General features: G+C 45.5%; 5 protein-coding genes across 5 annotated transcripts; 3 read left to right on the plus strand and 2 right to left on the minus strand.

Moving 5' to 3' along the window:
* Positions 1-1,072: 1,072 nt before the first annotated feature.
* On the plus strand, positions 1,073-4,128 carry I203_100848 (uncharacterized protein; the record flags this gene model as incomplete). The annotated part of the gene is made up of 9 exons (XM_065516744.1): positions 1,073-1,131; positions 1,184-1,239; positions 1,292-1,447; positions 1,498-1,577; positions 1,629-1,925; positions 1,979-2,107; positions 2,169-2,185; positions 2,248-2,361; positions 2,415-4,128. The coding sequence occupies 9 exons, from the start codon at positions 1,073-1,075 to the stop codon at positions 4,126-4,128; spliced, it is 2,622 nt and encodes an 873-aa protein (XP_065373562.1).
* A 206-nt stretch (positions 4,129-4,334) lies between these two features.
* On the minus strand, positions 4,335-5,843 carry I203_100849 (uncharacterized protein; the record flags this gene model as incomplete). The annotated part of the gene is made up of 1 exon (XM_019145817.1): positions 4,335-5,843. The coding sequence occupies one exon, from the start codon at positions 5,841-5,843 to the stop codon at positions 4,335-4,337; it is 1,509 nt and encodes a 502-aa protein (XP_019004376.1).
* Positions 5,844-6,414: 571 nt separating this feature from the next.
* I203_100850 (uncharacterized protein) lies at positions 6,415-7,314 on the plus strand (the record flags this gene model as incomplete). Its single annotated transcript, XM_019145818.1, has 1 exon — positions 6,415-7,314. One exon carries the CDS (start codon positions 6,415-6,417, stop codon positions 7,312-7,314), a length of 900 nt encoding a protein of 299 aa, XP_019004377.1.
* A 1,354-nt stretch (positions 7,315-8,668) lies between these two features.
* I203_100851 (uncharacterized protein) lies at positions 8,669-11,310 on the plus strand (the record flags this gene model as incomplete). Its single annotated transcript, XM_019145819.1, has 7 exons — positions 8,669-9,402; positions 9,490-9,836; positions 9,926-10,543; positions 10,625-10,730; positions 10,797-10,873; positions 10,947-11,035; positions 11,101-11,310. The coding sequence occupies 7 exons, from the start codon at positions 8,669-8,671 to the stop codon at positions 11,308-11,310; spliced, it is 2,181 nt and encodes a 726-aa protein (XP_019004378.1).
* Positions 11,311-11,638: 328 nt separating this feature from the next.
* On the minus strand, positions 11,639-13,724 carry I203_100852 (uncharacterized protein; the record flags this gene model as incomplete). The annotated part of the gene is made up of 9 exons (XM_019145820.1): positions 11,639-11,699; positions 11,763-11,787; positions 11,861-11,892; positions 11,963-12,261; positions 12,360-12,540; positions 12,786-12,895; positions 12,961-12,974; positions 13,202-13,530; positions 13,615-13,724. 9 exons carry the CDS (start codon positions 13,722-13,724, stop codon positions 11,639-11,641), a joined length of 1,161 nt encoding a protein of 386 aa, XP_019004379.1.
* Positions 13,725-13,744: the final 20 nt, after the last annotated feature.

Below are 13,744 nucleotides of genomic sequence, written 5' to 3' on the forward strand. Positions count from 1 at the left end.
GTTAGATCATCTTGATTTGACCATGCAAGCTGTCCAACAGGTATCGAGCCTGTCTGACTATGTTTTGACTAAAATTATCTTAGCCCTCTTGGGCGACGTCACATTGCATCACAACACTCCTCTGAGAGATGATTTAGCCCTATTTGACATACCAGTGTACTGGTTGACCAGAGAGGAAACGCTCAGTACACATGAGTTCTCAAACAACGCCGAGGTGACATAGGGCTCTTGATTTTAGTGCTTCCTTAAAGCTCGCATGTCGATCGTTTGTCCAGCACTAGTTCAATTCCAGTCTGAATGCATGACTCAAAATGCGCGAACTGAGGGGTCATTCGGGAACAAGGGTCTGTGGCTTCGGATGTAACGAGTATACCGCACATGCCGAACGCCAGGCAGAATACTTTGGTTTGGAGCAATAAATGCGAGACATCAGCAAAACTTTGATTAGATAAACATCACTATGGTATAAATGATATATGCGAGACATTAATGACCACGGCATTTTGTGAACTGCGCTTACAAGACCGCGTGGTACTAGGTTGACAGGAAGTGTATGCTATGGCTCGCTCGGCACTATTCATAGATAGTTACCGCATCCGTTTTTTTTGGGTCCCATAAATGATATTCCAGATAACACAAGGTTTGGCTGAACCCTGACAAAACGCCACCGAATTTGGTAACAGAAGTTGTTCCGGGACAAAGGCACGGGTGATCTGCAGAGGAATCCGGTAAGAAAAACGAGTTGTCCCTGATCTCCTGCTTAGCCATCTATGGTTAATTTCACGGCGGCTGACGATTGGCGTTTGATTACCTGTCGATATTCCTCACACTTCACTCTAATCAACCGCGTTAACATGTTATTTTGAGCCATCTCCGAGACCCTTTGCATTCCTCTGACGTAAGATCGAAATGAAATCGATGATGAAAAGTTGGTGGAGTATTGTTCATCGAGCTGTACATATATATATGGCTCAATGGAAAGAGCTATGTTACGAGGACACACAATCTTCTCGATCATTGCCACTGAGCGTTACTAACATCTTACCTTTACAATCTTATCACGACGGTCAATATGCAGCTGTCGACGCTTCTCGTTGCGGCTGCCGCTTGCGTCAGCACAGCTAACGCCCAGTGAGTTGACTTTACGAACAACTATGTAAGCGCACGCTAATCCTGATCGTAGTGTCGCATTATGGGACAAGGGAATGTTCGGTCTCAATTGGCCATACCAAGCGGACGGTAAGCATCATAACCATAAGAGAATGACAGGGTGAGCTGATCGTCTGTACAGACCCTCAAAATCACAACTACAACAACAATCAGCCAGTCAATCCCTTGAGGCAAGCGGATTCTCTTTCTACCGCTCAATGGTTTGGTCATGGCTTGTTAGGATATCCACCGAAATCGGGTGACTTCATGGTCCTTCCTTCGGGGGGAACCTATAATGGTTAGTCCCTTCACCAAATTCTCATTCAATTGTGCTGATATCTTCCATAGGTGAAGTCTCCTGTAACCGTGCACAAACTTCATTGGGTAATCCTTCGGATACCAGCGCGAAATACCAGTATGCTTGTAAAGTCAGTCCTTCCTTATCATGCTTCGGGGCCACCACTCACTTTGGCAAACAGCCCGATGGTGGTCAATACAGTGGTGTCGGTGCATTGCATGTCATGAACACTTACAATGGTTCTGTGGATAACAGTCTATTTGGTGGAACGGCCTTGGCTATCGCATACACTTCGGATCCTTCCTCTCTGTCACCTAACGATATGACAGTGATCAGTGTTAACCAGAACTCAGTCTGGGAACGTGAGATCAGCTATCAGATTCCGGCTGGATTACCCCCGTGTCCCGAAGGTGGGTGTATATGTACATGGAATTGGATCCATCAAGGAGGCAAGGGAGAAGGATATCCATACGAGATAGTAAGCCCTATCACCGATCCTCATGCAAAAGAACAAAGCTTACGTACAAGTAGTACAATGTTGCCTACAGGTGTCAAGTTACTGGTCAGACCAATTCTGCCAATACTGTTCAGAGAGGTGCCGTGCCCAACAAATGTGATAATAATCCGTCCAAATGTGTTAAGGGCCCAAAGACACCGATGGTGAGTCTGACAAGTCGCCTGGTTGCAGAGCCTATCTGACAGTGCCTACTACTCAATCCAGTATCTCTGGCAAGCAGAGTAAGTCACCCCTTTCTTCGGCAATCTGAGATGGAAATTCGCTGACCCTGCTACTTCCACAGTGGCAACAACCTTCCCAACCTTGATACCCCACCTAACTACAGGGACAACTGGGGCTTTGCGGATGGAGCTCAGAATGATATCTTCCAAGTTTCCTCTAATCCTGCAGGTGCTTCGTAAGTTTTCCTCCGAAAATCTGGCAAGATGATTTACTGACAGTCTGTTTTAGTGACACATATGTGTCGACAACCAATCTACCTGATGGTTGGAGTGCTGTGGGATGTATGATCGACACCGATAATCCTCGTGCCCTTCCTGGAGTATCGACCACCGATGCCAACAACAATATCATCGAAAACTGTGTTGCCAAATGTAATGACCAGGGATATGTATTTGCCGGTTTAGAGTATGGTAAAGAGTGTTGGTGCAGTAATACCGCCAACCTCAATCCCGCTCCTGCTACCGATTGTTCAATGACATGTAGCGGAGATATTTACAGCACCTGCGGAGGCTCTTACCGAATCAACGTCTACCGAAGTGCCGATGCACCTGCTACTGGTCAAGCTACTCCTCTTCCCGACAACTTGATACCTGATGGATGGTCGAGCGTGGGATGTATAGTAGACGATCAATCTGATAGAGCGCTCAATGGCGGAGCTTTCACTTCTACCAACAACACCGTTCAAAATTGTGTCAGAAATTGCGCTTCTCGAGGATACGCCTATGCTGGTGTAGAATACGGTCAGGAATGCTGGTGCGGTGACGCCAATTCTCGGTTGGTCAGCGCTAGTTCAGGCTGTGATGTAGCATGTACCGGAGACAAGCTTTATGTGTGTGGTGGATCCGATCGACTCAACGTCTACGCTCTTATCCCCAACATCACCAGTACCTCGGCGTTTGCTTCTGCGACTGTGTCGACATCGACGAGCAACAGCTCAACTGCTACGTCGACTAGCATTATCGCAACAACCACCAATTCATCTGTGATCCCCACCTCATCCACAGCAGCTGTCACGAATACCTCATCCAGCTCGATTTTGACAACTGCGGGTTCGACTGCTCCCGCATCTTCATCTAGCTCATCAGTAGCGCTTTCAACCTCCTCTGCTCCAGCGTCATCGAGCGCCAGCTCTTCCTCAATTTCATCGGTCTCTGTCGCTGTCTCATCTCCTAGCGCCAGTTCCTCAACTTCTTCATCATCTACTCTTTCATCGACTGCATCATCTGCCAGTTCATCTTCTAGACCTACCCTTGCTTCTTCATCTTCCTCCGCTCCCGCGACCAGTGTAAGCTCGAGTACTACCGTCTTGGCTTCCACTACATCTACTTCTTCGATGGCCTCCAGCACAAGCATCAGCTCATCTTCCTCAACTCAGGCAACCACATCAAGTGCTACAGGCACATCTTTCACTTCTACTTCCTCCGTGCGACCTAGCTCTTCAGCCGCATCGTCCACGAGCAGTATCTCAACCGCCTCGGTCAAACCCTCGTCGAGCTCCACCACAACATCGTCTTCCACGACATCGTCTACTACCACCTCGGCAGCAGCAGCTGCTACTACCTCTCTTCCAGCAGGCTGGATCTCCCGAGGTTGTTACGCCGATTCGTCATCCAAGCGTGTCCTCAACGGTAACATCTTCGAGTCGAAACCCGATATGACTTACGCGTCCTGTATCGCCATATGTGTCCGTAAAGGATACACCATGGCCGGTGTAGAATACGGAACGCAATGTTTTTGTGGTACCGCTTTGGTCAGCCCCTCACCAGCTGCTAATTCCGAATGTAATCGACCATGTTCCGGAGATAGCAAAGCGATGTGTGGAGGATACAACCGAATTAGCATATTACAAAATTCCCAAGTTAGCTCTCGACGAGCAATGATAGGCGAGAGAGATCACCTGCATATCAAAGCAGGAAGGAGAAGGATAGAAGGAGATCACTAGATATGACAAAGCACAGTTAGGAGTATCGCAGGCGAGATTCATAGATGGATATGTATTTTTAGTAGTATAGTAAGTATAAAGAAGAACAAGTATAATTATATAGTATAACTCACCAAAGGGTTAATCATGCATTGAAATGAACAAGAATCGCACGGTCCAGATTGCCAGTTCGAACATCTAGTATTGCCATCTCCTTTCTGTTCTTTCTACACTTCACCCTCCGGCTCTTCCACATACAGCTCCTCCGTTTCTTCGTCCTGCAGATCTACCATCGCCTGAGTGTCTTTCAACTTCCCTTTACCCAATCGAGTCATCCCCCTCTTGTTCAGCTCCTCACCACTGCCCTCGTGCTGCTGATGATATTCGTACCATCGTTCTCTCCCATTCGTTATGTCCTCCAGTGCTAATGCAATCCACGCGCCAAACAGCCCAGTCCCACATGGTCTTGCTCTAGGTAACAGGATCTTCTCTTGTTTCTTTGTTCCCGAGTCCCTCCAGACATGAGCTTTCGTGACAGCACTCGTGGGGCTTTGTGGTGTTTGATGGTTCGTAGGAGGCTGGTTATATTCCTTGCGTTGTTGTTCGATCTTCTCAACGATAGCTGATCTCCATGGCTGTATGGATAGACCGAGATTATGGAAATTGGTAGGATGATAGCCATATACATCGCTGATGGTCATGATCCCAGGTGCAGTATGTTTGAAAATCACGAACTGCTCACCATCGCTTATGATCGCACAACCATACCTCAGACGACTCATATCTTCCCATATTTGCACACAGATTCGTGCCATACCAGTCACCAAGCGACGATCATGATAGATATCTCCATTTGGTCCAGAACCGATCTTCACTTCTTTGGCTTTCACCATAGCCACTAGACCTCTGACATGGGAGAAAGCTTGTCTGGTCTTCCACTCAATCGCAGCGTTCGGAACCCATACAATGTCTCTTCGGCCAGAGTCACTGCTGGTAGGAGAGGCGACCGATTCGGTCTCGCAGTACCGTTGGGTGGTGATTTGCAGATCCAGGTTCGATTCGTTGCAATCCCCCTCGACGCCTACTCTGGACAGTACATTATCTATCCCTCGTGATGTTGCAGCTTCTTTCCAGAATTGTTCCCTGAGTAATGTCAACGCTGGTCTTTCAAATTCGGCATACATTGGACTATCTAGACCTCCTTCATGGTTGAGCTCGTAACTTTGAGTGGTATACAGATCATGACCCTGAGCTGACGCGTTGAATGCCTGAATGAGGGATGACGGTGTTGGCTGACCAACAAGTTTGCTCTTGAGATTAGATAGTGCAGAGTCCAGGGGGTTACCATAGACAAATGTGATCGGGATTGTGAAGGCAAAGCGAGCGAAGTAGCTTGGTTGTCTGACACCGGAGCTATCGGAGAAGTTGAATAGTAAAGGAGGCCAGTGGGAGTATTCTGAGATGGCTTGATAGTAATCTTTAGGTACCTCCTCAGCTTTTAACCATGCCGTAGGATATTTGGGGATGATCGCTCCTTGATGATGTGTAGAGGGTGTTTCGACGAGCCCGCTGGCTTCCCATGAAAGCTGTTCAACATCCACCGTGCTTGTTGAGGTTTTTATAACATGTGTGGTAGGTGATTTTGAGATTGCTGGCCTTTTGCTGTCAGAAGTAAGCGCATCGGAAGATAGATCGGCGAGTTTCCTCTTCAAGGCTGATTTGGACTTTGGTGCCATCGTCTTCGTTCGCTGTCGTATGATAGGATGTCAAGACAATAGGGTGCAATCCATGTGTTAAAACTGAGCACATAGCTAACTTAGTTAGTGACGCGCTGGGCTCGGAGATCGATAGATGACTCGCTGCTATCACCTCAACGCCTCAACGCACCAGATGATCAGGCACCGACCGATTACTGACTACTCTGCTCATATCGAGACTTCGGTGTAGCTTTCTCAAGTCCTCCTCTGCACCTTATACGGGTAGTAAGTCCAAATACGGGACACTGAGCCATACAAGCTGTCAGAATTTGCAAGCTTAAAGTCTTCGACTCGTAACTGTTATTAGCTGGTATATTCTGCATCTGAATGATAAGTGAGTCTCACATGGGCGATATTTCAACTTACGCGATGATCGGAACAACCGGCAGCCGGAGGAAGTACTGTACCGACTGCTACATGTGACGATGACGTCTAAAGAGACGCTCTTCTCGATCGTGCTATATATAGTTGCTGTAGATCCCTTTTGACTTGATCTGTTCCTCTTCTCTATATCATTCACAGATCGCGCAAACCAATCAATCTCGTCACAATGCGTATCGTTTTCACTGGTGGTTCCGGCAAAGCAGGCAAACATGCCATTCCCTATCTTCTCAGTCAAGGACATCAAGTCCTCAACCTAGATCTCATCCCTCTCGATAATCCAGATGTCTACACGCTCAAGACCGACCTCACAGACTCTGGACAAGTATTCAACGCTTTCACTTCCCATTTCAACATGTCCGAATATTCACTTCCCCACCCTCCACCTGTCCCAGATGCTGTGGTTCACTTCGCAGCCTATGCTCGTAACTTGTTAGTACCGGACAACGAGATGTTCGCTTCGAACGTAAAACAGACCTACAATGTCATCGAGGCAGCATGTAAATTGGGTATCAAGAAAGTTATTATAGCTAGTTCGGAGACGGTTTATGGGGTATGTTTCACTCAAGGTGAATCAGATTATCATTCATTCCCTTTGGAAGAAGATACCTACGATTGCGATCCCGAAGATTCATATGCGACCAGTAAACTATGTGGGGAGAGGATTGCGAGAAGTTTTGCCAGGAGATTCAAGGGGACGGACATCTACGCATTTAGAATCGGTAATGTCATTGAACCTCACGAATACGCACTGAATTTCCCCAAATATCTCGCCGACCCACCTTGTAGAAAGAGAAATGCTTGGAGCTATATCGATGCGAGGGATTTAGGTAAATTGTGTCATTGCGCTTTCATGAAGAACGGATTGGGCTTTCAAGTATTCAATGCGACCAATAATACGATCACGTTGAGGGAGAAAACCAAAGATTTCCTGGCGAGAGAAAGTCCGAATATCAAGATCACACGAGAACTGGAAGACTACGAGGCGCCATTGACCAATATGAAGGCTAGGAAGCTGTTAGGTTTTGAGGAGGAGCATAACTGGAGAGATTACGTGAAGGAGAAGTAGCATCCTATTTAGAAGTGAGTGCCTAGGTGTGTTTCCTCATGTAAAACTCGACATCGTCATCCCTCTGATACCTCTTGTCTTTGACCATAGATCCAGTGAAAGACATCGTTTGAAAGAACTGCACCGAATGCAAGATAATATCAATTCGGAATATCTGTCAGTCTGGCTCATAAGCTGTATGATTGTCTAAAGAACTCAACCATTCTACAGCTCTTTGAGGGTAGACAAATTCTTTCTTGTTGTCATCAATCAGTAAGATCAGAGAATGCAAAAACGAACAGACCTGTCTATCGACCACTCGCCTTAGCGAAGCTTATTAACTGTTATATTACCTGTTCTTGGTGCAGTCTTCGATTGGAGACGTATCATTTTGGGACTCAGAAGGCAGCATAATGTCAGTATAAGCCAGGATGTATAAGCTTTGGGGCAAGGCCATACGGCTGATTGACTATCAGGATGGTGAAGACATATCATCTGAGCAACAATACAACAGCGAATTAGTGTACCTTTATGCTGCAAAACCTGAGGGAGAGTACTGGCATGAAAAAATTTCACTATGCATATATCGTCATGTTTGATAAGGCTGAGCGATAACGTGTGTGCTTTTATTTGTTAGACTCTTGAGTTCTCGATGCCATTGACCCACTTTGACGATCGATTGGTGGATTTCGCCTTTTAACTTTGTTTCTCTATATTCAGTTCAAATCAATTTAATTCAATAACTCATCTCCACTTGACTAAATTTCCTTCCTACCATCCCATTCAGTACATCATCGAGTCAACAACAACACAGGTAGACCATTCACATGCTTGATCATGCCGTGGTCCATGTCACTCGACTTCGAGCGGGTGCCTGTGCGTTCGTTCCACCGACAATAACAACACAATTAGACTCTTCGTCAATGACATCTTTAGCTTGATATTATAATCCATGATTGTCAGGGAGCGGGGGGACTTAGAGACCACGATCTGGTCGAGGAGGTAGTCACCATCGCCATGAAACCCAAAGAGGCGAAAGATGCAAGACGGTGGTCGGTTTTCGAATACGACTGACTGATTGTCATATCGATCGACCTTACACAACCTCAAACACTCACCGAACCACCCCCCCCTGGGACGCTCGATCCTTGGTGTTTTGAGATCCCCGTCTTCGTATATCTGACGTATTCATCCTATCCTCCTTATTAACTTCTCACGAGGTCAGGTAAAGGAATTTATCCATGCTCTGCTCCTTTGTTCAGCAAGCATTACTGGAAGAACGCCCGAAAATAATTATCATCACTTTATAGTGTTCATTGTACGGCTTGAACTCATCTTCATTTATCAACCTTACTCGACGCTTCGCTCACTCAACATGTCACTACGTCCTCACACCTACGTCACGCCCACCATATCTCCTCCTACATTCGCCCAGCCCTTCCCATCTCGACCAGTCTCACCGAACGTATATCTAGCGGAGGAGAGACACCGCTCTCAATTATCGACATACAAGCGAGATCCGGGGAAGGCAGCTGCTGCCATTCGATTAGCAAGCTTACACAATGTGTGGGCCAAAGCGGACGAGAGGCGAAGATCCGAGGACGAGCTTGAAGATGGGGATATACAATGTAAGACTAGACGAAGGAGGTGGAGCACGATTGGAGGTGGGGTTGCTTCCTTTTCGAAAACAAGGAGATTGTTCATTTATGCAATCGGGATGTTCTTCATCTACTTGACAATCATCAGACCATTGTTCAAGCATGAACAAGAAGAACCACATCGTACTTCTTATCTCTTTCATGGTAATTCGACGAAATCGCTCAGTATCAAGAGACCAGCTTTATCTCGATCGCCTGTTCCAAGAGCTCCTCTGCCTCCAGCATTACTAGCTAGAACAGCTCAGGAGCATAGTGTGAAAGATGGACTACTCAATGTGAACCCTAAGAGTACAGTGCATCCTATACATCAGCTTGTTAGAGATGCGAGGGAAGCGTGGGATAAGAAGGTTGCAAAACAAAGTAAGACGTTTTTGGAAGCGACTAGGGAGTATCAGAGAAGATATGGGAGGAGACCGCCTAAAGGGTTTGATAAATGGTGGGAATATGTTGTGTGAGTGAACTGATCAACCAGCAAGAGACTATACTTCTGGGTTATTCACCCCATGTGGAATGCTCATTTTCCTTGTCTGTCACATAGCGAAAACGACGTCCCACTGCCAGACGAGTACGATCAGATTCACCATGACCTCCTCCCATTCCGTGCACTTTCCCCGAAAGACCTGAACAATCGTATTCAGCAAACTTCGAAATCGACTGACACCTACACTCTTCGTATCAAAAGAGGATCCATCAGGACCAACGTCTTTTATTCAGCTGACATACATGGTGCAGATGAGAGGCTAGAACAACAGACAGAACTGTTGAGACTAATCGCAAAATATTTGCCTGACATGCAAGTTGTTTGGTCGGTACATGATACTCCCAGATCGTTCATTGGTTGGGATCATAAGAGGGAATTGATAGAGCATGTTGAAGAGGATGAATGTGAGAGGTTTTCCTTATTGACACGGGTGATACTGCAAAGCAGTAGTGCATGACGCTAAGAGATACACTTGCTGATTTGCACATAACAGGGTTCGACGAAGACGACGAGATCGATCTTACACTTTCCGACTGGTCAGCCGCTTGTCCCCCACGATCAGCAATCAGATCGTTCAACTCAAAATCTTTCAATCCAACTTGGATACCCGGCACTTCTCTTACATCGAAATCATTCATCTCATCCCATTCACAAAGTATGGACCTCTGTTCTCACCCTAATGTCATTCAGATCCACGGTGCTTTGGCGGGTAAAATACCAAAAGTGAATGAATTAATGCCTATTTTCACATTGTCAAAAACCAAATTACATTCCGACGTGTTAGGTGTACCAGTCGAACAATGGATTGAAGATGAAAGTTTGATCGAAATTCCATTCGAACAAAAAGAGAATAATAGATTATTATGGAGAGGTTCAAATACTGGTACGGTTCATTCGGTTGAGACTCCCTGGAGAACTTCACATCGAACGAGATTGATTTATTTGACGAATTATCAAGATGAAAATGAGAATGAGAATTTGAAAGTGAATTATATCCCACCTCCCAAAGGGATCAGATCAAAAGTGGAGATGCAAAAGGTGATCAAACAGGATAAGTTGGATGGTTGGAATCAGAGATCAATGGATTTGGGATTTACAGGTGGACCTATACGTGAGTCTTGCGTTTGACATTTTCACACCGATAACATGTATACATGGTATAGAAAAAAGCTGATATTCTTTGTTATGGTAGAATGTGATGTCGATGATGGGACATGTGATGATTTGATGGAAGAGTTCTCATGGACAGAACAGATGACTCATGATGAGGCTTTGAACTATAAATACGTTATCGATGTGTGAGTGTTTGACCTAAATCTATACACGTAAATCATAGCTCACATTTGATGTATTATCGTACGCAGCGATGGGAATGCTTGGTCTGCGAGGTTCAAGAGATTGTTAGCTTCTGGATCACTGATCTTGAAAGCCACCATCATGCGTGAGTCATCTATTCCTACTGCATACTCGTAATCAAGGATTGACAATTGCAAATTCACCCCATAATCCCACAGCTGAATGGTGGACGGACCGTATCCAGCCTTGGGTGCACTACGTACCTATCCAAATGGATTACTCGGATCTGTACGATGTCATGGCTTTTGTAAGTATCTCCATGGTGAATTATCTCTTCCTTGGAGATGTCACTGATGATTCAACATTGTCCAGTTCCAAGGACTCCCCTCTACACCAGGCGAACAAGCGCTCGCTCGAGATATAGCCAACGCTGGTAAACTGTGGTCGGCGACACACTGGAGAAAGGAAGATATGGTGGCTTATATGTTCAGGTTGTACCTCGAATGGGGTAGGTTGGTAGCTGATCAGAGATCAAGTATGGATTTCGTGTATGAGGAACGGATGGAGATGAGGAGAGAGTAGGCGGAGCTGTCATACTACATCAATTAGTTAGTGGAAGGCTCATATCATTTTATATCGTTCTGATATATCCTTTTCGGGCTACAAAGATACATTGTTCTGGCAAACGTATGCGGGTAGTGTATCGCCATTTAAGAAGCAGTAACTGAATGTGGGCATCGTATATACATCATATCCGGAAATGTATGTGTGGTATATCTACAGTTCTGGTTTATTGCAATACGGAGCGAAATTATGTTACAAAGTCTATATGATTCGTTGGCGTATATACATGTCGATAAATGCAATCTTTTCCCGTTTGTAGTTTTGGTTCGACTAAAGAGGTTCCACCTTAATCCTTGCAAGTCCAACATCCTGGTGAGAGGGCTTTACGTAGGTAGAAGAAGGTCATACTTAGAAAAGCAAGTAGAAGTGAGCTCCATGACCTGTAAACACCGTCGAATAATATCACTCACTCTCCAAACAGGTATGTATTCGGACCTGTATGGATAGCAACATCGATCAGTCAGCATGCAGATCTACCGGTTATGCTAGGGATTTTCATCTGACTTACCTAATGGGAAATGTTGATCTTTGTCGTAATAGCTGGTCATGCAAGTCCAATATCAGCAGCATGTCGAAAGTGACAATCAACTTGTATGAGAAGCTTACTCACTCCGAAACACCTTCCAACAAATCGCCCCATCTGAAAATCTTCACTCCCATAGCCTCACAGACATCTCTTGCACCTTGATCAATTTGAATGATTTTCAATCCACCCCCATAATTCATATTCGACCGAATATGCCTCGTACGGAACATCAGCGGTAAATCCGGTTTATCATATATCTCCCTCAGGTAGGTGAACAGATCAGACAGACGGGATTGATGCCATTGGATTTGACCTAGAAGAAAACCTGGTCGATCTCTGTGATTTGCAGGAAGTGGCGGGTTGGGTGGGTATAATTGGGGATACTGTTTGCGGAGGTATCAAAAAGCATATATGAACAAATTTCCTTCCCTACTCCCAGTACAACCACTATGCGATGTATCTGTGGCAAGGATTCACTCACATCCCTGATGAAACCTTCATCCCAGAATAGACTACTGACCACCATCAGATCCGGTATCTTGTCAATCCCGTCAGATCGCATGGCAGGTAAGAAAACGTCTTTGATCCGGTTTTCAAAGGTAATTGGTCGAGCTTCCAGTTTACGCCATAAGTCGAGAGATTCATCATCGACTAGACCGTACCTGAGTTTTCAAATGCAAGAATGATCAGCTACGAGAGGACGATGAGTCCTTGGGGACAGAAAATAGACATATAAGTGTAAATCTGCAGGATAGGACAGCCACAAATATGTTGGGCGATAAGTTGGCAAAACCTGAATTAAGGTTTACGAGGATTGTTTTGATGGTAATCAAGATGATGACAAGAAGGCAACGGTCCCATCTCATACAGTGGAATGTCACGACAGCCTATGCAGAAGGGTACTCACGAGAACCACCAGACTATAGTCAGATCTATCCTCTCGACATGACAAAACCCTCCTACATGTCCACCCCATGATTTCGATTTACCGTGAATCTCGCCACATAGCTGCTCGACCTGTAGGGAAAAACAGGATCAGCAAATTCAGTTGAATTGTCGAACAGATCGGATACCAGGCTTACATTGTTTCTGTCGTCTGTGGGGCGAGTCGTATAAGGGATTACACATCAGCATGATTTTGGGAAGAGAGAAGCAGAACTCAACCGAACTCACGACTGATCATGATGAAATTTCAACGAAAGAGAAGTTCAGCTGAAGTTCTTTAAAACGGATGAGAGAAAATACTGACCTTGAGCCTATATCAAGAAAGATGAACGTTGGTTCTCACGGTTCACACATGTAAAATCAGATCGACACACTCACCTAAGAAGACCACCAATCTGCCTTTCAACCATTCCCACTCCGTTTCATCTTCAATCAGTTCTTCCCTATTTAATCTCGCTGTCGACTGCTCTGCCAATCTTCCTTCTATCTCAGGATCTATACTCCCCGTATAATCCACCTGACTCAGTTTGATCTTGTGATCCGAAGAGTATGGAGGGAGACGTATCCACCTCGTCTCGTTGTATCTCTCTATCGAGGGGTATGTGAGCAGTCCACGATGGGAGAATGGATCTGGTTGACATGACAAGGGACATCGAGCTGATGAGAATGGGTTGGATAGTGAAGTGGGTAATGATAGGGAGTCCAGTCTAATGTATAATAGAATTAAACAAATATCACAATAATCGAATGACCAGACAATGACAATGGGAAAAGAGGAAGTGATGACTCACGATGAGAATCCACCTTGATCATCCCTCATGAACCATATTGATATACCTGATAGCAGTATCACACCGTATAGTATCATCCACCGTGGTGTGAGGGGTATAGGGTGTACCATTGTGGGTCGGACTGGCTGCG

The sequence above is a fragment of the Kwoniella mangroviensis genome (assembly GCF_000507465.2).
Source record: "Kwoniella mangroviensis CBS 8507 chromosome 1 map unlocalized Ctg01, whole genome shotgun sequence".
In the NCBI taxonomy this organism is placed as follows: domain Eukaryota; kingdom Fungi; phylum Basidiomycota; class Tremellomycetes; order Tremellales; family Cryptococcaceae; genus Kwoniella; species Kwoniella mangrovensis.